The 25,464-nt window shown below is 51.0% G+C and overlaps 1 protein-coding gene and 1 long non-coding RNA gene across 3 annotated transcripts in view; one reads left to right on the top strand and one right to left on the bottom strand.

Moving 5' to 3' along the window:
- The first annotated feature begins 264 nt into the window (after window positions 1-264).
- The window catches only part of CYS1 (cystin 1), a 28,324-nt gene continuing 3,124 nt past the window's right edge, over window positions 265-25,464 (top strand). The window contains exons 1-2 of one of the 2 annotated variants that reach the window (XR_013928159.1): window positions 265-13,119; window positions 21,760-21,916. Coding sequence is in view for 1 of the 2 variants with exons in the window: in XM_080387873.1 (XP_080243999.1) it covers window positions 12,565-13,119; window positions 21,760-21,809 (605 nt within the window). In the remaining variant the exon portion in view is untranslated. The remainder of the gene's footprint in view (window positions 13,120-21,759; window positions 21,917-25,464) is intronic. The other variant, XM_080387873.1, reaches the window with a different exon arrangement.
- On the bottom strand, window positions 13,127-24,609 carry LOC308064042. The gene is made up of 3 exons (XR_013928169.1): window positions 24,520-24,609; window positions 14,492-14,818; window positions 13,127-13,760 (listed from the first exon to the last, which is right to left on the bottom strand). It is a non-coding gene; the product is annotated as an uncharacterized lncRNA (long non-coding RNA).

The raw sequence follows: 25,464 nt of genomic DNA, 5'->3' as shown, positions 1-25,464 counted from the left end.
AGAGACAGTGGCTGTGGTCATAAGTCTACCTCTGAGCCCAAGCATCCAGCTGCCATGCTGGAGCAGGGCATTCCAAGCTAGTCACACCACAGAGTAGCCTAGGAATGAGAAAGTTACTCTCAAAATGGATGGAGGAGGCATCACCACTCAGACACACAGGGATGGACGCAAGCGCACAGCAGGGCTCAGTGCTTGCCATATTCTGCCTGTACTTTGGGCAGTGTGGTCTAGCATGTGTGCATCCCCCAGGCACCGACATCAGATCACTGCTTGGCCAAAAGCTGCACAGCTCAAACCATGTCTTCAGCAGGCACAGCAGGACCCACTCTGCTGGGTGCTATACATAAAGCATGTATCTGAAGGAAATGAAGGTAAAATCAATCACAGAGCAGCCAACAGCAGAATGAAGAATAAAACCTGATCTTCTCACCCCAAGGCCAGAGACTCACCACCAGTGGTTTCCATTGTATGTTTTCCATAGACCCCAAGAGCCTTTGTACTATTTCAATAGGTCTTCAAAAATCAATTAAACCTACTGCCACAACAGGCTGCGGCTCACACCTGTAAGATAAACGTCCTTTGGGGACCCCTCAGATCAAAAGGGAGCACAAAGATCTGCTGCATCCAACCAAAGAGCTTCTGAATCGCTGCCAACTGTTGAGCAAAGGCTTTTGCTGATGCCATGGACTGACTCAGCTAAAAGCAGCATGGCATTAGACTGCTTATTGGAAATGCACCACTGTCAGCACAAAGTGAGTCCACACACAAGGGTTTACAGCTTGCAATTTATTATTTCCATCCTTATTACACCAAGGTGTCAAATGAGATCCTGAAGATGAAACGGCAACACTTAGCATGCTAATAGCTATGCCCATTTTCAGCCCCACACCCTAATCCACAGCATACAAACCACTCAGACTTGGAAAAAAAATGCAGCCTGCCTCGGTGTTAAGACTTTGCTATTAAATCCTCGCCTTTCCATCTTTTGCTCAGAGCACTGTGTTACTAGAAATAGTGCGGCCCTGCCCTGCTTGCCCGCTTTTCTCACATTTTTACTCTTCCAGCAGACAGAGACCACTTGGTTTGTGAGGGCCAGTGGTTAATAAATCCTTGCCTTGCTCTATGGGAAGCCATATCATGACAACACAAAAATCACATTGACGCTGCTCTGCTACACACAGGCTTTGAAAGCTTTGCAGCTAAATCCCTTAACCATGTGCATTTAGAGGAGACACAATTACTCTGCCTGTAACTACACCTCAGTGAGAGATCCTGCAGGAACACTGTGGACATTCAGGGACAACCACCACTCTACACCTCCCTAAAGCAAGAACTGGCTATCTAGTCATTAATTTGTACAGCACATTGCCAGCTGAGGGAAGTGAAGGCAGCCTCTTCTACAGCCTTTGTAACTGCAGTTCTAAAGGAAAAAAAGCACAAAACTTTTAATTAAATAAGTCTATGCTTACTTCAAAACCAAAACCACATTATCAGGAGATTTAGCATTAAGTTCTTCTGGGGATGTGGGAAGTGTTTACAGCAGCCAACGAACCGTCTCTGCGCTGTGTGTTATTCCCTTTGCAGCGCAGAGGTAACCACATCCACCCCAACAGGGGCAGGGAAGCTTAATTAACTGATGGTTACACAATGCTTTTGCAGGGAAACCACGTGTTTACAGTTTCATTTTGTAATAATTAGTGTCACATACTACAGCAATGTCTCCAGGTCTTTAATACCCAATCTGTTAGGGGTATTTCACAAAGCTCAGCAAAAAAATCCTTGTTATTAAGCAATCTATTATTCCCATGTGTGTATGCTCTGCTGTTATAGATGCCCTGACATGTCTCAGAAGAAGCAGGTAGTAGGCAAAAGTTTGACTTGCTCATGACTCAGTGACATTAAATCAACTTGCTTTAACTAACTGTCTCTGATGTAGTGAGCACTATTTACCAAACTAACAAAAGAAAAAAAAAAAGGAAAAGATGTTCTACCTTCATTGAAAACAAGCCTAGTTGAGATGGCTATCTGAACACAGGAGTGGAGGCAAAACAAATGATTTGGTGCCTCCTGGGCTAAATTAAATACATTTTTCAGGACTGGTCAACAGAGACGTCCAGAGCCATGATGTTCACTGTGAGACCTGAGTTATAACTGCAATTCTCTTTCAGTGCAGTGCATCACTGACCCCAGGTCTAGGCATTGGTTGGTCTCTCTTGGGTTCAAGGCAACTGATCAAAAGAGCAGATGTGGTAACGAGCTTCCAGATGGTCTGCTAGTGCAGATCACTAAAGGCCTTCAGCAGATATATCTTTTGATATCTTCTGGACAAAACTGTGTTTCCTTTTGATCGCTGTCAGATGTCATTTGAGTACTAATCTCTAGAAGCAACTGAGACACTTGACTTCCTTCTTCTGGGAACCTCTCCCTGTGTTTTGGAAATGAAGACTTGACTGCAAGCACTACTGAATTGTTGCTGACATTTCATCCCATCCTGGAGCTAGCTAAACAGGGACAAGAGCCCTAGAGAAAGAAAAGGAAGGATTTTTGCAGAGATGAAGCCCAGATGGTATTGTACAGATTTTTAAAATCAAGGGCGTAGAGGGTCATTTAAGGTCATGCCTGGTATCATGGTAATAAACAGTTCAGGCCTACAGAAAAGCAAAGTAATGGTAGAAGAAAATCACATGTGAGATTAAAGGTAATGAATGCGTAATGTGACAGATCCCATAGTTTTGTTGGAAATTACTTTTCTGTGCAGATCATCTTTGCTCTCTAGGGTCTGCCCCCATACGGTGTTCCCATGTCCCTGATTCTTCTGCTCCAGTTTTCAGTCTTCAGCCACACATAGCTGACAAATCCACTAAGACTATCATTTACACACATCTGTATCTGCCTCCAGCTTTCCATCAGCTCCAGAGAAGACTCAGAGGGTCCATCTGTGCTGGCAAATAAAGCTAGATGGGGCTTGTCCATGACCAGAGGCCACCTGGCCACCTCTCTACAGCTCCAGCCTGTTCATGCTGGTCTCCAGGCTGAGAGGTGTGGGTGTAAAGCTTGTTGGCCACCTCAGCTTGCTTGCCCAGTGTTAGATGCAGCTCAGACATCCCAGCAGGCAGCCTGGGAGTGGGGTCCTGTGCTCCTTGGGTACATGCTGGCCCAGCTGGCTTCGGGGCTGGGGGACACAACCTGCCCCCTGCCCTTCTTCAGCAACACTGCTAGGTCATGGCTTCAGCATGTCCATGAACATGTCACATGGACATTTTGAGAGAACTAATAACTGGTGGTCATGCAGATTAGTATTGGGAATAATCCCGAGCAAAGAACCTGAGGGTTTTGTTAGCCCGCTTGTGGAAAAGGTGAAAAAGCAAGCATTAGCATTTAGCTGAGTTGTTTCCACAGGTCAGAAGCTGGGCCATGTGTTGTTTTCCCCGCCTGTGCAAACAGGCTGCATGCACATTAGCAAAAATACACCAGCAGCCCGGAGGTGGAATCTGATTGCCCAGACACAGGCTGGTGTCAGTGCTCTGCTCAGTCACAACATCTGTGACTCTTCCCAGAGGAGCTCAGCAACAGGACAAGAAGCAACAGCCACACACTAGAACAAGGGAAATGAGTTTCTATCATGAAGGTGGTCAAGCACTGAAGCAAGTTTCCCAGAGAGAATGTGGAGTCTCCGTCTTTGGAGATACCCAAAACTGGACAAGACCCCGAGCAGCCTGATCTAGCCGGCCCTGCATTGAGGTTTGGACGGGAGACCCTTCCAGGTGGGACATCTCTAGGGCATCTGAAATGGTTCTGTGTTCCTATGTGGAAATTCAGCTGAACCATAGTTTGCTGGAGTCTCTTCTCCGTGAGCTGGAAAAGCAAAAATCTTCCTGCCAGCAGTACCGATTTGTCCATCTCTGTTCCCAGTCAAGCTGCTCTGTGTTTCCAGACTGGCCTCTCAGAGAAGATGCAGTCACTGAGTTTACAAGAGCCAAACTCTTGGATCTGCGGCCCATATTTTTAGGGCGATCAAGGGAGCAATCCTGGCTCTCCTCCTTCCCTTTTGTACCTGCCAGCAGCACAGAGGTGAAGGCAATGCCAATCCCCATGCTCCCAAACCTCAGGCCTGCCTTCTGGAGTAGCACAGCTTGACATCATTAACTACACGCTGAAAGGTATATTGTACACCAGCTGCACGCTGTATGGGTTGACTTTTTTGTAAAGGAAATGCTTTTAAAAACTCCCCTGCCATTAGTCTTTTCAAACGTGAAAAACCAAAAATTGTACAAGTTCTTTCAACTAGAAGAATGCAAAGGCTTCCCCTCGAGGTAAAAGCACATGATTTTGTACACTGTAGCCAGGGTAGATGAAAGGAAGGTCTCTTCACAACTCTTACTGCCAGGACAAGGGATCCACTCCTGTTCACACCGCCCTTTGCAGCTGAAGCCCTGGAAAGTCCTGCCCTGCCTCTCCCTCAGGCCACCCGGCTTGTGGTCCCCCCTCCATCCCATCCTCGGGAGCGGGAGATGGATATGCTCTGTCACGGGCCAGCTTCAGAGATCTTTGTTTCAAACCTGCCTGGCCTCTGGGGCTCGTTGGGAGACACAGGTCTGCTAGCGCCAGGATAGGTCATGTACACCATGAAGGCACCAGGCAGGATCCCGTTACAGCCACTCAGCAAGTTATTCCATGGCCTGAGCCATAAAACCTGACTTATCCAAGTGTGTGCTTTTAACCTGGCTCAGCTGTGAGGCATGGACTTAGCTCAAGCCTGACATGGGCTAAGGGCACAGGGACAGCTAAGGGCACAGGGTCAGTTAGCACAGCCCTGCTGCCAGGGGATAACCCTGTCGGCTCCAACAACTCACATGTGTGCCTGAACACCAAGTCAGTTTTATTGCTTTAAGGCATGAACCTCGCTCTTTTCTTCCTCTGTGCAAGTTAAACCAGTTCTGTTGCATCTATATTGGGTGGTCTCTCCCCATTAGGCTTCCCTGCACAAACAGGGCTTGGCTTTGGCTCTGTAGGGCTGAAAAGCAGAATATTTATTTAACAACAGGAGCTCCAACTTGTGGTGATAAAGGGCCCAGAGCTGGAGGCCTGCAAACCTAACAGTGTCTCAAGTCACGGTAGTTTACATTTGCCCTTGATGCCCCACTGCCTCCTTTGCAGGGCTCCAGGCTGTCCAGCTGGAACAGAAAGCAGAGGTGGAGGTGTAAGGGGAGAGATGTGCCTGGCCAGAGACATTTGCAATAGCTCAGCTTGGAGAAGGGGACCAACAGCAATCCCTTATGCCACCGCTGCCTTTTGCTCTCTGGACAAAGCACCACCAGGCTGCAGCACGCCTGCGCTGAGCAGGCAGCCAGGGAAGCACTCCTGCGGCCCGTGGCCTTCTCCCAGGCTGGGACAGGGCAAAAGCCGCAGGAGAACTGGGTGCTGCCCAGGCAGCAAAGCAGCTTCTGGCCGTAGGAAGCCAGGCCTGGTGTCACCTGCCTGCTCACCTACACCCTGCTTGGTGTCACCCCAGGTCGGTGCATGTCTGCTGATGTTCAAGCCCAGCAGCCCTACAGCACATTTGACTCTGCCAAAGCCAGGGACATAGCGCCTTGCTTTGCTGAAATCCCATAGCCTGCCAGACACTGGGAATGTCATAGACTTCAACCTTGTCCACACTGACGATGAGAAACAATCTCACAAAACCAGAGCAAGAACAAAGGTTCTGCTGGGAAAGGGGGGGGGTTCATCTCTTGCTGATCAGCTTCATACACCCTGTCCTGGTTTCAGCTGAGATAGAGTTAATTTTCTTCTTAGTAGCTGGTTAAGCCAAGACACACTCACAGGATCCCTGCAGAGCTCTTCTGCTTCCCCACACCCTTGTGTTTACCCAACAGAGTTAGAAGCAGCCATCTCTAAAGACCACTCATAAAGACCTACCTCCAGTACCAAGACCAAGAGAGGAGAAGGACACAGACAGGGAGCCGCAGCAGGAAGCCCAGCAGAGCTCTGCAGAAGGGCAGCCCACCCAGGATGGAGCAGGGGTGCAAGGTCCCCAGGGTGTCCCTGTCTGGAGAGACGGCAGTGTTGGGAGCCATGGTGGGAAGGGCCAGGGGAGGTCAGGCTTGAAACAAGGAAGATGGGCCAAACTTGAAGGATCCAACCGGGGCCGGTTGGGGGGCATCCTATGCTACTGATGAGGTGTGAACACCACACAGGCAGCTGGAACCATCCACCCACCTTGGTAACTACATCCATGCTGTGGTCATTGACTTGAAGTTATAGGCTGAGTTGTAAGTCACTGCTGGGAACGCAGCATTACCAGGTGGACACCAACTCATCTGCATGGTGCTGGGCCTCACCTGCAGGATGCCTGACAGCATCCCTCCCTACCTCAGGTGACAGTGACAGTTGGCCTTTTTCCTCATTTGGCCGTAGTTTAAGCCTCACACAGGGACTCGACAGAGAGGGCTTGTCTTGTCAGCATGCAAGCTGCTCATACGGGACGTACCGTCATACTCCAGCTGTGTCACAGCTGCCCCTCCAGCATGCAGAGATGCTCGAGCAGGAACCAGCTGCAGCTGCCACTGGCGGAAGTGCACCCACGGCACCAGCCCTCCACGCTCCCGAAGGAAAAACCACAGGAAAACATTGTGACACACACAGAATGTAACTCTTCGCTGGGCTGGGCCTTTGTTCTCATGTTTTTGAACAAAGCAAAGCCCTTAGACTGTGGGAAGCAGGGAGAAAAAAATGTTTACTGACAATGCTTAGGGTGCAATAAAATCTGAGATGTGTTGAAAGGACACTCCTAAAAAAAGGTGCTTTTGTATTTAAACATCTGTTCTCAGCAGGTTTTTTTGCAAATTATATGAGTCAAACTCCAGCCCTGGGCCAAAGCCCAGCTTTGCTAATTACATAGGGGCAACCTTTATCCCTCCTCCAGCTGTGGTTTCCCTGCTGCGTCCTGGCCCCGTTCTGCTGTAGGACAGCCCTTTAGCAAGGGAACCAGTCTCCCCTACTGTGAAGCACCCACCTTTCCAGCTCATGTCAGCGGGCGAAAGGGGTGCCCAGCAGGAGACAGCACCTTGAGCAGCAACAGAGATGAAGCAGGCTTAGGAACATTAACCCCTAACCATCACCTTCCAACTCAGCCTCTTGAGCCTTTCCTCTCTGAGTCTCACTGGCCTCTCTCTTGCAATTATCCTTCTCGAGACAGCTGGTGGCAGCAAAGCCAATTCCCTCCTCCTGTTCCCCCTTTGGATCCCCAGGCAGACAACACTGGCTCTGTGCTCTGTTCTCAAGCCCAGCTTTTTCCATGTGCTGTATTTCACAGCACATCATGTCAGGATGTGGCTCAGACTCACAGGACGTGAAGACTCTGCATAAAAGCAAAGACCTGAAGAACCGTCAAGATTAGAAATAGATTTTGCAGGAGGTTTCAGGTCAGAACTCTAGAAAAACCAAAGTGAAGGTATCTGGGACGAGGTTTGGAAAGCCAGGTGACAGAGGCTGGCTCTGCTTTGAGCAAGGTACACATTGCCTTTGCTAGATGCAAGTTAATGCTAGAAAGGCAGATTAATAAATAAACCTGTTCACTGAAGGGTAACACCAGTTCAGCAGTTTCCAGCGGGAAAGATGAAGGTTTTCCCACTTGCTCCATGGAGGCCAAATCTTATTTTCTTCTCAGAGTGCGGCAAAAGCTGCCTAAGCTGGTTTGAAGTCTAAACAAACTTCTAATGGACATTCACTGGGCTGCTTCTAACAAATTCAAAGTAAAAATCTATACTAAGATCTACAGGCTTTCTCCAGACTTGCCAGCACGTCCTCATAGTGCAAGGCAGGAGTGTCCAGGTTCTGGCAGTGGTCAGCCAGCATCCATGCTGTGGTGGGGAACAGTTGGGAAGACACAGCACCTCTCCAAGCCACATGCCAGGGAAGTGGGTACCCCACAGGGGAACCTTGGGATGCCTGGGCAGCACGGGAGAAACCACCCTTTCTCACTGGAAACAGCGAGCAAGAGGGAGAGATTCATTCTGACATGATGCATTTTAACTTTGAATTTTAATCCTTTTTGTGGTTAATGCAGATGACCACAAAAAAACTGTAGCTTTCCAGAGCTCCTATACCAAGGAACTGTATTCCTCTCTCTTGAAGACTTGCTGAAAATACAGCAAGTATTAAGAAAGAAGTCAAAACCTAAACATGTGGTGTGATATTTATTGTTACAAGATCAGCTCCTTCAATGAACTAGCTGCAAATAGCCTAGAAAATTTCTGGTGGGAACAAAAACCTGAAAACACAGAGCTCCCCAGGTTCTGTTTTGGTTATTATTTTGGAGGGAGCCTGTTATTTTACCCAGCAAGGAAATTCCTTGTATGTTTACTCTCTGGTGCTCCCATAATAAATACTGGTAGCACTGCAGCTGCCTGTCACACCTCGCTGGGGTGAACAGCAATACAGCCCAGCCACAACACCCCCTCCCAAATGCGAGTGCCGGGACCCTCTCGGGGTGTTGCCCCTGCCAGGGGAACCTGTTGGTGGGGCAGAGAGCGTGTTGCTGCCTGTCTTCCATCCTCCCAGTCCCCTCCTTGCACTAATGCTGCTGAGTGTGAGGGGTGGGCTGTGCTGGTCCTTGTACCAGCTAAAGCCATGAAGATCCATCCTGTGACCAGGGGGTTATTTCAGGGGTGGGAGCCAGAGAGCAAAGACCTGAGGAATCAAAAATCTCAGGCTCTGGATTGCAGAGAAACAGCAAGCCTTTGGCTTCAATAGAGAGAAAGCTTGGGACTGTGGAGTCTGGCGTTGAGGCTGAGATGAGGTGTGGGATAAGTTCTGTGAGACCATCCCACAGTGACCAGCGGCTGGGGGCAAGGCAGGGAACAGGCAGCTTGGCTGGAGCTGGCTGCAATTTTTCACATGCCCTGTCCCTTCACAGATGAAAGACTATCAGGAGAGAGAAGAGTGATGGTTCTACCTGTAGTCTGGTCATAGGATGAGACAGAGTCCATCTGGTTTATTCTTATACTCAGGGAATGAGCAATCCAAAAATAAGATCTGAAAGTCACATTTTGCCCCGGCAATTGCATGTCTTGACTCCACTTTGGCCTTTGCTCTTGGAAGTTGGAAGAATACTACAGCAGGACAAATCAGCACTACTGGCTTCAACGGATAATAGCAAACTTTAAATAATCCTATGTTCCTCAAATAAATGTATTGGTTTGGGCAAGACTTAGGTGTTAAGATGTGTAAGTATAGATGTGTGTGCATGCATATATCTATATATATCCATAATTAATTCTTTTATTGGAAGAAATGCTTGCCAGGTTTGAAAAGTGCTGAGAGAGATGGGAAACCTTCCACATATGGCATATATTCTTTTCACTCCCAGAGCAGAAGCTAAGGGTGCCAGCGCAGCAGGAGTCAGAAGAGGCCACCTACCACATAATTCCAGCATCATCCTCCAGAATGGCTCCTGGGCTCCCACAGGACTCGGGAGAAGCTGGGAGCTAGCACTGTTGGCTCTCTCAATGCTGTGCTTCGGATGCGAAGGCTCCTGGCTCCTTGCCAGCCTGGCTGGGTGCCATCCAAAATTGATCCACATGCCATACTTGGCACTTGCACAACACACTTCCAACCCTTCCTCTTGAAGATGAGCCAAGATATCGTCCGCTGGCCCTGCTGGGAAACAGAAGTCACCAGTCCATCGTAAAGAGGAATTTGATAGCCAATTTTCATTGATTTTCCTGAGAAGTCGTGTGCTTATCAGGCCTTTAGGTTTTAGAAAATCTCTTTAATTCTCAGCAGTCCTAAAGCCTTTGCAGCAGGGAAATAATGCTGAACGGCCTCAGAGTCGTTCGGTCTTAACTGCTAAACCTCAGCAGCATTCGGGGTCACCACTGCTCAAACACTTGCCTGGTTCCAGCAGCAAGCTGCTTCAAAACACAAGGCGTTTGGCTCATTTTGACAGCTGGTTTATGGAGCCAGCATCGCTTCCAAGTAAATCTGAGGGACTGCCCTGGAATGAACTGTTTCCATGGGGGCAGCCAGGAAACTTTCCAGGAGGTTCCAGTCCTTCAGAGACAGCCTGCAGGGATGGAGGAGGAGGAGGAATTTGCTCACTTTTTGTTGGGAATACTTTTGTCTCTGATGCCTGCAGAGCCTTTCCCCTTGGGGTGGGATGTCCCACACCTCATGAACCCACAGACCCTCCGAAGCCCAAGCACCACACACGCTGAGGAGAGGTCAGAAATGCCACCTCTTTTGGATCGAGAAAACAGGCCAGGAAACAGTGGCAGAGCCCCGTATCCTGGTGAGCCCAGGGAACAGTCCCACTGCATCCCACGAGGTCTGACACCACCTCTGCTCCCACCCAACCCCAAGCCCAGCTGCCTCCTCTGCTTTCAGAGATGCTCACACCTTATCCAAAAAGCAATACTGCTACAGGAATGGTCTTTCCCAGGATGAAACAATGTACATTGAGTTCATTCAAGGAAGCATCTGGAGTTAAAGCTTGGGACTGAACTCCCTTGGTGAGGTTAGGAGGGCCAAGGTCAAAAGTCCTCTCCTGTCCCTCCCCTCTCCTTCAGCTGGAACAGCCCATCGCACCAGTGCACATGAGTTGTGCCGGTGCCTGGAGCCACGCAGTGCATGGGGAGAGATGGGGCTGCCTCTCACTGCTCGGTAAATATGACCACATGGCCACCAAGGGTGCCTCAGCCTCCCTGCCGAGGAAGGTCTTCATGAAGTGTCCTGCCAGGTCAGAGCAGAATGGTGGCCGTTCCTCACCTTGCAACCTTCAGCCATTTCATATGTTGAGCATTTTGTTTGGGGCTAGTTGATTCCACATTCAGCTCCACCATCTCCTCCACAACAAAAAGGCTCTATCACTTCTCCTTTCTCCAAGACCTGCCTCAGATCCAAAGCAGCTTCTCTGGCACTGCCCCTGCCCTCGACCCAGGTCCTGTGGGTGACACCACACCACCAGACTCCCAGTGATCTCCTCTTCCTGCAAAACACTCTTCACAGAATCATGGAAGAGGTTGTTTTGGAAAGGACCTATAAAGGTGAAGGGACCAGAGAACAAGCCTTGTGAGGAGCAGCTGAGGGAAGTGGGGTTGTTTATCCTGGAGAGGAGGAGGCTCAGGGGGGACCTTATCGCTCTCTACAGCTGCCTGAAAGGAGGCTGTGGGCAGGTGGGGGTCGGTCCCTTCTCCCAGATAACTGGTGACAGAACAAGAGGAAACAGCCTCAAGTTGAGCCTGGGAGGTTTAGGTTGGATATTAGGAAAAATTTCTTCACTACAAGGGTTGTCAAGCATTGGAACGGGCTGCCCAGGGAGGTGGTGGAATCACCGTCCATGGAAGTCCTTAAAAAGCATGTAGATGCGGCGCTTAGGGACGTAGTTTAGTGGTGGATTTGCCAGTCCTGGGTTAACAGTTGGACTTGACGGTCTTAAAGGTCTTTTCCAACATAAATGATTCTATGATTCTAAGGTCATCTAGTCCAACCACCCTGCAATGAACAGGAACATCTTCCACTAGACCAGGTGGCTCAGAGCCCCATCCAATCTGACCTTGAATGTTTCCAGAGATGGGGCATCTACCACCTCTCTGAGCAACCTATTCAGTGTTTCAACAACCTCATCGCAAAAGATTTCTTCCTTATAGCTAGTCTGAATCTAGCTTTTAGTTTAAAACCATTACGCTTTGTCCTATTGCTACAGGCCCTGCTAAAAAGTCTGTCCTCATCTTTCTTATAAGCCCCCATTCTTACACACCCAGCCGCCTGGCAGTGACCTGACCCCTCACTGCCCTCCCTCCGCTAGCCCCTCTGGTACAAACCCTCGGGCTTCAGCTTGGTGGCTTAGGAAGAACCAGCAGAACGAATGACTGGTAGGTGCAATCATTGCAATTGATGATGAGGAGCAGCAGGAGGAATCACGTCTCTGCTCCTCCTGCTTTTATCAGCCTCTGGTTTGGAAGGAGGGGAGCAGCAGCCCTGTGGGACCTGCTGTCCTTCCCACTCACCCAGATGGGGGCTGGGAACCAAAGAGCTGGTTTACCCCCCTGATCTCCTCTCCAGGGGGGAAACGACAGCCTCGCCTTTAACAGGGACTTGTACATTTCAGCGGGGCCTTCCAGAGTGCCCAGCGCTGCGTCGCCAGGGTGCTGTCAGGAGCGAAGGCAGAAGGAAGCGGTGGGGGTGCTGCGGGGATCCGCTCCGCAGGCTCAGCGGGCTGCTGGGGAGCAGAGTGAATCCGTCGGCGGGAAGGGGCTGAGGGGGTGCCCAGCTGTCCTGTCCGCCTTGCACGGGGGCTTCCCCAAATCTCCACCGCTTCCACCGCTCAGCCCAAAGGCAGAAAATCGCCCGGGCCCAGCAGCGCGGCCTGAACCGGCGCCGGGTGCCGAAACTGGCCCGGGTGGCACCGCCGGGCTGCCTGGCTCAGAGGCCTGCAGGGCCCGGCGGGGGGTCTGCTGGAACGGCCCCGGCGTCGCTGCCCCTGCTGCACGCTGCCGGGCGGCTGGTGCGTGTCCCCGGCTGGGGGGGGGGGTGTCCCCGAGTGTGTGTCCCCAGCTCTGGCAGATGTACGCGAGGGACAGCTCGGAGGCCCAGGATAACGGGCGGGTGTTGCTGGTTGTGGGAGGGCAAGAGCAGCTCACAAGCGCGGCGGGGCCGCCCGTGCCCCCTCCCCTGCACCCCCGGCTCCTTCCCGCGGCCTCCGGGGCGCTCCTGCCTGGGATCCCCCCGCGAAGGCTTCCGGAGACCCAGGCTCCGAGGGGCGGCCGAGAGCCGCGCCCGGTCCGCCCCGGCCGGGAGAGGCGGCGGCGCCCGGCAGCGCTTCCCGCCGCCCCCCCGCCCGCACGGCCCTTGGCTCCGGGACCGGCGGCCATGGGCAGCGGCAGCAGCCGGCGGCGGGGCGCGGCGGGGGGCGCGGCCGTGCCCGCGGGCAGAGCGGCGGCGGAGAACCGGGAGCTGCTGGAGACGGTGCCGGCCGAGTGCGAGGAGGCGGCGGCGGCGCTGCCCGCCCCCGGCCGCCCAGCCCCGGCCGCCGGCGGCAACCCCACGCCCCGGGGCGCCGGGCGCTGCGGGGAGGCGGCGGCGGCAAGCGGCGGCGGGTCCTCCCCGCTCCAGCAGCCGGTAAGTGCCCGGCCGGGACCGCGCTACCGGGCCCACCTGCCGGCCGGTATCCCGGACCCGCCATGCGGGGCTGGGGAGCGCTGGGGACCGGGGCTCTGCGCTCGTACCGCCGCGGGCGCACCGCGCCGGCCCTCGGCTGCCCTCGCTCCCGCTGGTGCGGCGGGAGCGCCGTCCCCGCAGGGGCCGAACCCCTCTCCCGTTTTCCTGGGCCACTGAAAGTTGCTTTTCCTGCCTTGTGGAAATAGCTCGACTTCATGAAGTGCAGCTGGTGCCTTTCCCTGGGGCGGGCTTGTCGGCAGGAGTTTACAAATGCGAACGTAAAGCTGCGGCGCGATGTTTGCTAGCCGCTGCGAGTGCAGCCTGGCTCTCCCTGAAGAAGCATTTCGGTCTCTTTGTGTTTAACAAATAATGGATTTACCTCTGAGGGAGTTTATCTTACACACACACACACACCCCAGAAAAAAAAAAAAAAAAAACAACCAAAAAACCAAAACCAAACCAAACCAAAAAAACGTAGCATCTATATCATCTGGGGATGAGGCCAAAAGTCACCGGCTTCTTTCATCTTTGCTTGGCTTTGAAACTTGTGTGTTGCTTGTTCGATAAACGCTGCTCTCCACAGATGCGCGAATGTCGTCAGACTGAAGTAATAAATATAGAAACGAACACTTAGGACCCAGGAACTTTCTGCCTTGCATGCTTGAGTTTTGCTCTTTGGAAGTGTGTTGTTTCCATTGCCAAACTGCACGTCCATGGGGTAAGGATAGCTTTAATACAAAGTAATTTTGGCATTAGGAAACTTGGCAGGGTTCAGTATGAGAACCCTTTTTTTTTTTTTTTTTAGACAAGTTTTAAAGAAAAGCCTCAAAGAAAAAAAGATTTGGAAATGGAAAAAATAGAGCTCTTGTTGTATTTTTTCCTTGCTCTTTTAACTCCAAACCCTCCTGCAGTACGAACAGGAGAGCTCAGCCCAGCACTGCTTTCTCCTCTGAGGGACTCTCATTTATGAACAGTCTTCCTGATGTCTCCCATTTATCTTTAATTATGGGAACAGAGGCTGCTGCTGTCTGTTTTCCCTCTGTTTCCCCGTGTGAATATCGTGGCTGGATCTTTAAAAATAATAATTACATCAGTTGTGAATTTTCCTGTGCATAAAGTGGTATTTTAGCTCTGTTTTGAAGTGATGTGTATTCTGGGTAATTATGTATCAGAAAGGCCACAGAGCTGCCCTCATCTTTCTTCACAAAAATCAGTAAAGAGACAGTATACTGTGGCAGTAGATACTAGTGAACTCATGACAAGAAGCAAACCAGAAAGACTGAAGAATTTAAGACGTGGCCCCTGGGGTGGCATGGGGGGGGGGGGGGCATACCTTCTCCTCTGGCAGGAATAATGATGAGGAACCCGTAGCATCACCTTAGCTGCCCCGAGCTGTGGTCACACCCAGTGCAAACCCACGGTGGGAACACCGTCACGCCTTGCAGCGCAGAGATGTCTGTGAGGGCCCTCAAAATTCAGGCTGAAGCAGGCGCGTGGGGCCTCGGTCACCCAGCGTGGCCAGGTGGCCGTGGCACACAGCTGTGCTGCCCATGAGGTGACAGGGATGCCAAGCACCTTATGTGTCTCCTTGTCCAGCTGCTGATGATGTGTCTTGTTTGGGAATGAGGTTCACATCTCTGGTTGCACCCAGACAAGTGGTCTGAAAGACAGCAAAGAATTACCAGTGTTTTTCAAAGATGTAAAAGCCGTACAAGAGAAGTCTTAAATATTTTCAGGTTGAACCTGAAGCTCTTCTTGATAGCGTTTTCTTTGCCTGAAGCTGAGGTGGCTGTGGTACAGACAGTAGTCGTGGGCTTACCCTTCTGACTCCTGGAGGCCTAAAAAGTCACTAGCCTGAGAGAAGGAGGGAGGAAACTTTGCAGCACCAAGTTTTGGTTGTTTACTGGATGCAGTTTATTCTTTGGGGTCATTGTGCAGACTGCAGTCCCACCCTTCCCATGAGGCTGGTGGAGGAGGTTTCTGGAAAGGGATACCAGCTTCGCTGTGTCACTAGTTCCTTGCTAGAAATTTTGAGGGCAATTTCTGTTGGTCTTGCCAGCTTCTCAACCAGTCATTTGTAATTTCTCTGTTGTGGTGGGAACCTGCTTGCTTTGCCCTGTTCAGCTGTGCAAACTGGAGAACGAGCAAAGAAATTCCAGAGCAGAAAGGATAAGTTGATTCAACAGAGCTAATGGAGAAAAGATGAGGGAGGAGGAGGAAAGGCAATGAGGAGATATTACAGTAGAAAAGTCAGGTGAAGAAATAGCCCGTGGAGGAGCAGATCTGGCCAGCAGGAGGAGAGGAGGGGTTTGCCACCAGCCAGAAGAGAGCGGGTGCCTGCAAGCAGGGCTCAGCTCTCTGCTGTCAGGCTGGGTTTCTCCTGAGCGTGCTCTGCACCAACGCTGTGCTTCGCACCTGAACCCCGATGCACCTTGTCCTCCAGCAGCAAGCTGGCAGCGCCGATGGGGGGTCATGCCAGGTGGCAAGGGCTGGTGGAGAGGGATGCAGCTGCATTTTAAAGCTTGAGATACCTCTGTTGCATTCAAATAGTGCTTTGGAGTGAGAAGCATGAAAGCACATCACAGCAGTGGGCTGGGAACCAAATCCTAATGGGGAACCTGAATCCAGCTTGGAGCAGACCCCAGCACCTCCTTATCAGCATCAAATGTCCATTTTCAGGTTTGCCCTCGGTTCCAGATGATTGTACGTGCTTTTTCCTTGTTTCTTTGTTCAAGACAGAAAAAGTACTTGTGGTTTTGCAGGTGCTGCTGCAGCACAGAGCAGGGTGGCAGCTCCTGGTGGAAACCAGGGAAGAGGCTGCAGCCTCAGACGTTTCCCCACTGGTTTCCTGAAATGGTAGAATCACGCAGACATGTTAGGGTCTTGCTTTTAACAGCTTTTTCCATGGTGCCGTTACTCCTCCTAACTGGAGAGGGGATGTGATTACAGTAAACCTAAGCCCCAGCTGCAGCACAGGAATAACACGGGTAGAGGGTATGTTTAGCTGACTCCTAGAGCGACTGTCATATACTTTCCAAACACCCAGGTCTTCAAAGCTTTGCGTGATTTTTTTCAGCCAGATAAATGTTCTTTCTGCACATTGATGTGGCACAGCATCATCTTGTGGCTGGCTGGTCCCAGCTGCAAACACACAGGGGTCCTGTGGGGACATTTTATGTCAAGCCCCATTAGTTTCTCACAGGAACTCAGATAGGTTTATTTTTCCTACTCTAATGAAAGTATGCTTCCTCCAAACAGAAATTTGATCTTTCTAGTTCAGTGCTGTTAGCAATTTATTTCAGCTTTTTCTTCCTGGTTTTAATGGTAAAAAAAAGAGCCAAGTCAAGACGTTCTCCTACAGTTGTGTCAGGAGCTGTGCTCCACTGGCCAGGGTCCTTCAGACAAGGTCTTTTCCAACTGAACATTTGGGAATCCTTGAGCTCCAAACTAGGGAAGCAGCTAAGTAAAAGGTCAAAGTGAGATTATTTCAGATTCTGCAATTGTCCAGGTATGGATCTGGTGGTTGCTGAGCAAAAGGTCTCCCTCTTTCTCACATTATGTTCCTTGTCTATTTAAAAGCACCTGAAACTTTACCAGAGCCCAGCAAGCAGGGAGCTTGCTGTCCCCTCAGCCAGTGTCACCCTCCCAGCACAGCTGTGTTTCAGCTGCACTTGGAAAACTGCTGACTTAGGTATTTCCCACCCACCCTCCCACATCACTTGGTAGAGCATAGGTTGCTTTTGCCCTGAAACCATCCCTGAACTAAACACTAAGCCCAGGGCATGCGCAGAATAGCTGGGAGCTGGTGTTTTCGTTGGCAGGAGAGAAGCAGCGTGGGAACTCCCTGCATCCCTGCCCACTTCCCGTCCACCGCCTGTTCCCAATTCCTTCGCTGGCCAGAGGATGTTGCTGCAGACCTGAGCAAGGCTGGGAGTGCTTTGCCTAGGATGCAGCTGGGCCTATAGGGCCCGTTTGGTACCTGCTGACACGTTGGGTAAGCTAGATTGTTTTTTGCCAGCGATAACTCCAATTGCGGTTTGTGAGAGGCGGTATTTGGCGGTGATGACGGCCTTAACCATCCACATTATTTGCGGGCGTCGCTGGAGGGTGCTGCCCTTCTGCTGTACCGTCTGTGGCTCTGCTGCAAACGGCATCTGCAACACACTCCAGCCGGCCGACATCACCTTCCTCCCCCCCAAAGGAGGGGATTTTCATTCCAGCTCCGATCGGTCCCCTGGTCCAGTTCACGGGGTGTTTGTGAAGAGGGATTTGGGAGGAGCAGAGGTAGGGAAGGAGGCACTGACTTACATCCTGCGGAAAAGCCACAAAATGAAACCACAGACCAGTGGACCAGCACTAGCAGGGGACCACACTGCTCCCACGTAGACACTGACTCAGTCACTCTCCAGGCTCCCCTGCGCATCACGGGACCACTCAGGGTCTGTACCTCTACTCTACTATATCTCAGGGCTGTATCCGTACCAGCAAACTATACCATAGCAACTGCCTGGCGTCAGACCATGGCCGTCTGCCCCACTGAGCTGGCATAGTTTTGGCCAGGACCAACTCACAGTCTCCCAAATAATGTTTTGGGGGGCAGTACAGGGAGCACCCCTAAGAGGCAGCTTCAAATCGGCCACCCAGTTTTGGAGACGATGTGATTTTACTAGTTGAGGCTGTCATCGGCCGGTTTCAACACAGCTTGAGGGCAGCTCGGAGCTACGGCCAGCCACAGCTTGCACCGGGTTGGGGGGAGTAGAGAGAAATAGCCCCTGCGTCCAGCTCTCCACTCTGCCTTGTCCCGCAGGAGCCACTGCCCTAACGTAAAGGACGGCTGAACTGTGTGTGCAATGGCTGTCACACCACTCCGCCTCACATCTCATTACACTAAATTAAACCCGAGTACATGCTGGGTGAGCTTAATATCCAACCCTTTAAACCTGGACGTGGTAGCAATGTGGGGCTTTGTAGCACAACAGACCCCAGCACGAGATGCCGACGCTGGGAACAGGGTGGAAAACAAGGAGACACACTGCAGTCTGGATGAGTAATAAAAAGATGACTGCAAGCTGCAGAAAGGAGAAGCTGACTTCATTTATCTCTTAACAGGGCATAGGCCAAGCAGGCCAGCAATTACTTATTTAGCTGTAGGATAGGAACCCATAATACTAAAGTGTCGTGACGTGCACATCATCTTAACCCACAAAAAGGGCTAATACTAATTATCTGCTGAACTTGCATCATGTACATTACAGCAATCCGGAGCGGGCTGGGTGGGGTCAGGTTTTGTTATGTCTCACTGCCTGCGACAGCTGGCTCCGCATCCTGCCTGCTGCCCGCAGGGTGTCACTTGGGCACCGCGAAGCCACGCGTCGTTCACCCGGACGGGTTAGGAGCAGCTCCCGAAGCAAGGAGGCTCTGATGGCAGTGGAAAGGCAGAGGCTGGAGGTGCTTTTTGGTTTTACTCACCACCGTTTTTCCCTCATGCACCAAATTAAATGTCTACCTGTACCAATGCCAAATTCTCTTGGGAAATAAGTGTTGTTGCTGACAGATCCCTTGGAGAAGGTAGGAGCTGATTTTGCACAGGGAAGCAGATTTTGCTAACCAGAGCTGCTCCATCCTGATGACTAATTAATTCTGTCTTCCACCCACACAACACGTACAGCTCGTAATATGGAGGAGTCAGCCACAAGGGAAGAAAAAAAGACAACTTACTGTACAATTCAAACCCCTCCCTAAAATGATCCAAACCCATCCTTTGCCCAGAACTGTTGGAAGCTGGGTTCTCGCTGTGGGAAGAGTAGCATCAAAGCACTCCTTGAGAACTGTATTCCCCTCGGTGCTGAGAATGAATAATGTACTTTGCCTGGTGGTAGGAAACCAGGGTGGCAGCAGTAGCCCAGTGGGTGATGGTGATGATGAGGATGCAGGGCTGCATTGTGGGGTGTGCTCCCAGGAGAAGTCAGCCCCTGGAGCTCAGCACGGTGTCCTCCTGGCTCTGCTGCTTGCTCTTGTCACTTGTAGGAGATTGCCAAGAAACTATGCCAAAAAACCAGGCGGGAACTCTCTTCCATCACTGTCAGCTTTCTCACATAGCCTCATCTCCACTTGGACCCAGGAGCTGTTTCTAGAACAGTTCAGGCTCTTCCAGAGAAAACAAAGTGCTGCCAAAGAGCGCGGGCTCTTCTGAGGGGAAGTGGAGTGCCTTTTGACAGGCATCAAAAGATGTTACAAGTCTTCTGTAGAGAACTAGTTTGTAATTTTAAGCAAGCAGCTAGGACATGAAAGACAGTGGATAGCAGACGCCTTTCCCAGCTCCAGAAATAGAAGCCACTTAGGGTTTGCCTGGAAGAGGTGTTGATGCAGTGCCATGAGAGAGGAGTCTTTGCTGCAGCCCCCCCTCACCTGCTCAAGCATGGGAGCCAAAGGTGACTGCAGCAGCACAAAGCCCAGCCAGGAACCGGGGAAGAGCTGAATAGTTTGCTGCCAAGTACCTGTGTGCCTAGCAGCGCCTGAAACCACTGTGTTTAAACCTCAATTCCTGTCCATCCACCTGGAAAGCAGCTGAGGAAGGACCATAGTGAAAACATCTCCTCTCAAATTGAAGTCAGGTGCCACGCATTAACAGCGGACACCCAGGTGGACATTTCTATCCAGCAGATACCATATACAAGCCTGAGCAACACAAACTGATTTACATCAGCCCAAAACTGTGCATAAAGCCATCGTTGCCTTACCGGTGCTGCCTATGGAGAGATATCCCCTCCATAGCTCCCAGGGTTACCGGCACCAGTCCCATGCACAGCTGGACCTCGGGACAGCACAGGTTTGATACACGATCTTTCTGAGGAATCGCTTGATCCCATCCAGCCCTTCAGAAACACTGCACAGCAGATGTATAGGCAATGGCTCTGACCTGGAAGGTTTTCAGCACCACTCCCTGCTTCCTTTGCTTCCCTTTTTTCTTGTGCAGAATTTTTTTTTTCTCTTTTTCACGCTGATGGAACAACTTTTCATTTCTATTTTCTGGAAGCCAAGTCCTCGCTTCGGTTCTGTGTGCTACCCATTTAACATCTGTTAGTGTCATCATGAGATTTAGGATAACTTCTAGGAAGAAGGCCCACCAGCTTTAGGACTGCAGCTCATAAAAAATAATGGCAAGTCAAAATGGGTCTAGTTCTGTGCAAAGCCACAGCCCTCATCCCTGTCCCCCTTCCTTTCCCCATGCGAGTACAGTGAGGAAGTAGAAAAAGAGAAAAGTTATATTCTTCTCAGTAGCGTCTGGCTGAAGCGGGTTCATTTTGTTACTGGTCCAGCTGGGGGCTCAGACAGACCCAAGGTCCCATCATCTTCCCATTTTAAATGCCAAAGGTTTGGCTTTGGTTGACCCTCTGGTGCCCCGTTGGAAATCCATGGGCTTCCAGCATAGGGAAGGTGGATGTTTCACTCCAGATGGATCATTTCAGGGAAGCAGCTTTGTCAGGTAGAAACAATTGGATCTGTGTTGCTGTAACTTCCTTCCTCAGCAGGTGTTTTCATACTGCCACCTGTCAGCTGGGGGGGGCAGTGGGTATTCATGGGCAAACTGGGAGGATTACCACGTTAACGTTCAGTGGTTTCAGTTCTGGGGCCTGCAGCCACCCAGCTGCCCTCAACACTGACACAGAGCAGAACAGTGCTCAGTAAAGCGGACTGTCTTTTACCTGTATTGTCTCCGCGGAGGTTGTTAGGGGGTTTAAACCAGGGCAGACATAGCCCGCTATAGACAGAGATAGGTTTCATAGAAATAAAGAATGGTTTGAGTTGGAAGGGACCTTACAGATCATTCAGCCCAACCCCCTGCCACGGAGGAGCACGGTCCCTGACAGTCCTTGGGCAGACTGAGGACTTGGGTGCCACCATCCCATTCTGCACAGTATGAGAATAAGACAGATGGTGGTGAGCCGTTCTGTGTGGGCTGGCTCTACGGTCAGAGCACGGCACTGACCATGGAATCACAGAACGGTTTGGGTTGGAAGGGACCTTTAAAGATCACCTAGTTCCAACCCCCTGCCATGGGCAGGGACACCTTCCACCAGACCAGGCTGCTCAGAGCCCCATCCAGCCTGGCCTTGGACACTTCCAGGGATGGGGCATCCACAGCTTCTCCGGGCAACCTGTGCCGGTGCCTCACCACCCTCACAGTGAAGAATTTCTCCCTAGTATCTAATCTAAATCTGCCCTCTTTCAGTTTAAAACAGTTGCCCCTTGTCCGGTTGCTACAGGTCCTGATAAAGCGCCTCTCTACATCCATCTCATAGGCCCCCTTTAAGTGCCGAAAGGCCGCTGCAAGGTCTCCCCGCAGCCTTCTCTTCTCCAGGCCGAGCAGCCCCAACTCCCTCAGCCTGTGCTCACAGGAGAGCTGCTCCAGCCCCCTGACCATGTCTGTGGCCTCCTCCGGACCCGCTCCGACAGGTCCATGTCTCCCCTGTGCCGAGGGCCCCAGAGCTGGACCCGGCGCTGCAGGGGGGTCTCACCGGAGCGGAGTGGAGGGGCGGAATCACATCCCTCAACATTACAGTGTTATAACAGAAATACATGACTTTTCTCCTTTCCCAGGCTTTGGCAACCAGAAGCCCACCAGGCCCAGAGATCGATGCTGACCATCAGTGAGTACCCTGTGCATTTGTTGTATCTGCAGGGGGAGAAAGCAGCTGGAACAAAGGGAGCATAAAAGGAAAAGCTATTCCTGCACACCTCCCACTGTACAAACGAGGTGGGAATGGTGTGGAATGGTTTGGAGTCCTAAATATTCTGTCCTCTACCTATTTGCCAATTTAAAAAAACCCAGGAGCTGTGCTGCCTGAGAAGATCCAGGCTCCAGCTCAAGTACAGTATAGAAATTCATTCCTGGTCACGAGCAATGCAGAATTTAGGCTGTCCACATGGCAGAGAGGCACCTTGAGGGAGCTTGTGACAAGCTGGGGAGGTTCGCTCCAACAAATAGGTCAGGCCCTGTTCACCCACAGGTCACCCGTGGGCTCTTTCAGCATGTAGAAAAGAACATCTCTGCTTCCCAGGAATCATAAGAGAAAATCCATGAGACACTCCCATGCCACACCAGTTAGCAACAAGAGTGTCCCTCAGGGACCTGGGAATGGTGGGGACCTACTGCACTGGGTGCCCACAAAAGAAATTGAAATCTTCCTCAAGCAAAAGCTACCGAGCAGGCTGCGCCTCCCAGTCTGCTGGCACTGGGAGCAATGGGAACAGTTTGATGCACATGTTAAGGAAACCCAGATGAAACATAAAGGCTTGGAAAACCATCTTAAAATACCATCTTCTTATGCTAAAAAGCAACTCTCTTCAACATTAAGCTCTGACTGTCATCCAGCCCCTCTGCTCCTGCAGCACTCGAGCGCTGACTAATCTGCCAATCTGGCCATCGGGCTGTGACCTAGTAACGCCGAGCAGCGCTGGTCGATGTGACACGAGAGCCCCAGCGCCAGCTGCCATCCTCCCTCCTCCTCCTCCTCCTCCTCCTCCTCCTCCTCCTCCTCCTCCTCCTCCTCCTCTCCCTCCCAGCTGACAGGGAGCTCACCTGGTGAGAGGCTGCTGGTTTGGGGAGTGCTTGCAAAATGTGGCTGCCCGAGGGTGAGGTTTGTACAGGTGCTCTCGCAGGGACCTTAACCCCTCTGGACTCGCCAGCATCCTCAATAGGCTTTGGGCTACAGCAACTGAGCAGTCTTCTCTGGGGGTGCACACCCAGCCCTGCTGCAGTCCCACACCAAGCTCCCCACCCCCAGGCTCCCGCTGGCCCCTCACCCCCTGCCAAGGCTTTCTTTCTCCCTCCCTCTTTGAAACACAAAAGGAAAACCTGAGATAGAGGAAACAGGTTTCTGATCTGGGATGACAGAGCAGGAGCTTATTTTCGTTTAGATAACATTTACTTTATACTCGCTGCAGAGCCCATAGCACAGGTCATGTGCGGATTGCCTCTGCCACCCATGGTAAGCAGGGCTGCAATTTCTGCTGGCAAGAACTGCATGCAAACCTCTTTTTTGTTTGTTTTTAAAATGGTCCAGCACCCAGCAAAACTGCATTTTGAAGAAACCAAATCAAATCAAGCCCCTGAAACAGCAGTTAATGTGTGCAGGTGCCTCACCCTTCACATTTCTGTGGCTAGAATTATTCTAGATAAACACTCATGTTACAAGCAGCAAAAATCAGCCTTGTCTTCATAGAGTTGCTGACTGAAGAAATTCCCGTAAAGCCACATTAAATAAGAAATAAATTCCAAGCAAGGAGAAGAAAAACTAAATACAGAGACTTAATACTATTATCTGCCAAGAAAGCAGTCAACGCGAGACAGATGCTGTAGGTGTGCGGTCCCTGTGCTGCAAACACGCCTGTGTGCCACCACGTAAGCATCTAAACCAGGCCCTAATAAATAGATGTGCACGGGAACACGGCTGGATGGATTCCTGATTGCACTGTGTTACCCCTCTTCTACCCCCGCAGTTCTTTTGGGAACCGCTCTTTAGCATCTGGTAGTCCACGGGTGGGATGACACAGCCCAGGAACGCGGTAATGATCTTCCTGCTGCTGCCAAGGCTCGTGTCACTGGCAGAGTTACCGGGGCGTTGTTTTGACCCATTTTTCAGCTGCAAAGTCTTGCAGAAGGCATTTTAATGATTAACCCTGGACTTTCCCATCCTCAACAAAACAATAAAAAACACTGGCCTAGATTCACCCCAACCTAGTTTTCAGCACTTCACTCAGGTTTCTGCCTCAGAGCTGTCACCCTAGCCACCCACCAGGGATGCTGTCACCAGAGCCCACAGGCAGCTCTCCCCCGCACCAGGCAGCTGCCTGACAGCAGGGATGGGGCACTGCCAGCCATCCTTACAGCTGGGACCTTGCTCCAAGGTGGTTTTGCTCACTTTTGGTCTAATTTTGCCCTTTGCATTCCTTCTCCTCATGGCATAGTTCATTGTTGTTCCATAAAAAAAAAAATAAATAACCCTCCTTCCCTTAATAATCTTTAAACACAGAGAGGCTTTTAGCTGAAATGGAGCATATTTCTTGCTTTCCTCTTTCCTAAATTGCTTTGCTCTAGCCTCTTAAATCACTTTTATTGCTGCTTTCTAAACTCCCTCCAAGCTGTTAATAACTTTTTCATAATGAGATACCGAGAAGCCTGCACAATAATCTTGATGGATCTGCACCGGCCTTTTTTTCCTTCGCTGTCCTACCGTGCTGCAAATTCCCCTCTTGTACGCTTTTCAGCTAGCTCTCTCTCCACTTCGCTCCTTCCCGGGTTTCCCTCTTCCCCCAGAACATCTGAGGTTTGAAAATTTTTCCCCTCAATGCACTGACCTGTTATTTTCCAAATCGGAAACGGTAACAGCCCTCAGCTGGATTCTGCGTGATTGCAAGCCCCGATCCACAGCCCCGGCTGCCTGTTGGTGGGAGCAGTAAGGGGCCACCTCTGGCGCCGGAGCAGCTGGCGGAGCGTGGGAGAGGGCTGTGGGCCACAGCTCCTGTCCTGCCCATGTCCTGTGCGTGGAATTTCCCCGCCACAGCCTCTCTCTTGATGCCAGGGCCAGCAGAAACAGCTGCACCAGCGTACCTTTGAGATCAGGGTTCAGGCTGGGGGAGCCTCAGGAGGTCTGCAGTCCAATTTCCTGCTCCAGGCTGGATCAACTGTGAGGTCAAAGCAGAACCCTCCAGGCCTTGTCCCGTCAGGTCTTGAAATTCGACTCCAAGGATGGAGCCTGTGCAACCACAGCCTGATCCTCTGCTTGCTGTCCTCAGGGTGCAGAACTTTCTCCTGTTACCCATATTGAATCTCTTGTTTCCTAATTAATTCAGTTTTTCCATATTAAGTGATACAGAAATTTGCCACAAAAAAATAGGGAGGAAGAACATGAAGGGCAACTTGGTTTTCCTTTGCTCTTGAAACAAACACAGCCCCCTCTATTCCTCTCAATTCCGAGAGGTGCGTGGTAAGTGAGGTTTGCTTTTGTCTTTTGAAGAGCACATCTGTGTTTCAATGAGTACCAATTTTACCTGGAGATTTTCTCCCATGCTTGGAGGTCACCCTGCAAGCCAAAGTGTCAGGAATAATTAACAGTGGGAAATTATGTAACCACTAAGAGAAACAATGACTCTTCTGTGGGCCTGCAAGCAAGCTGCCAAGAGCTCTGCCTCTAATTCATCACGTAATATAAAATTAGTTTAAGGATTATCACAGTGCAGAGTTTAAATCAATAAATCACCTGCTTAAGTCAGATTTCTGCATTTCCTTTTTCCCAATCCTTG

This window comes from Falco punctatus, assembly GCF_963210335.1.
Source record: "Falco punctatus genome assembly, chromosome: 5".
Classification (NCBI taxonomy): Eukaryota; Metazoa; Chordata; class Aves; order Falconiformes; family Falconidae; genus Falco; species Falco punctatus.
Note: the sequence above shows the minus strand (reverse complement) of the source record. Positions and strands in the feature narration are given on the sequence as shown.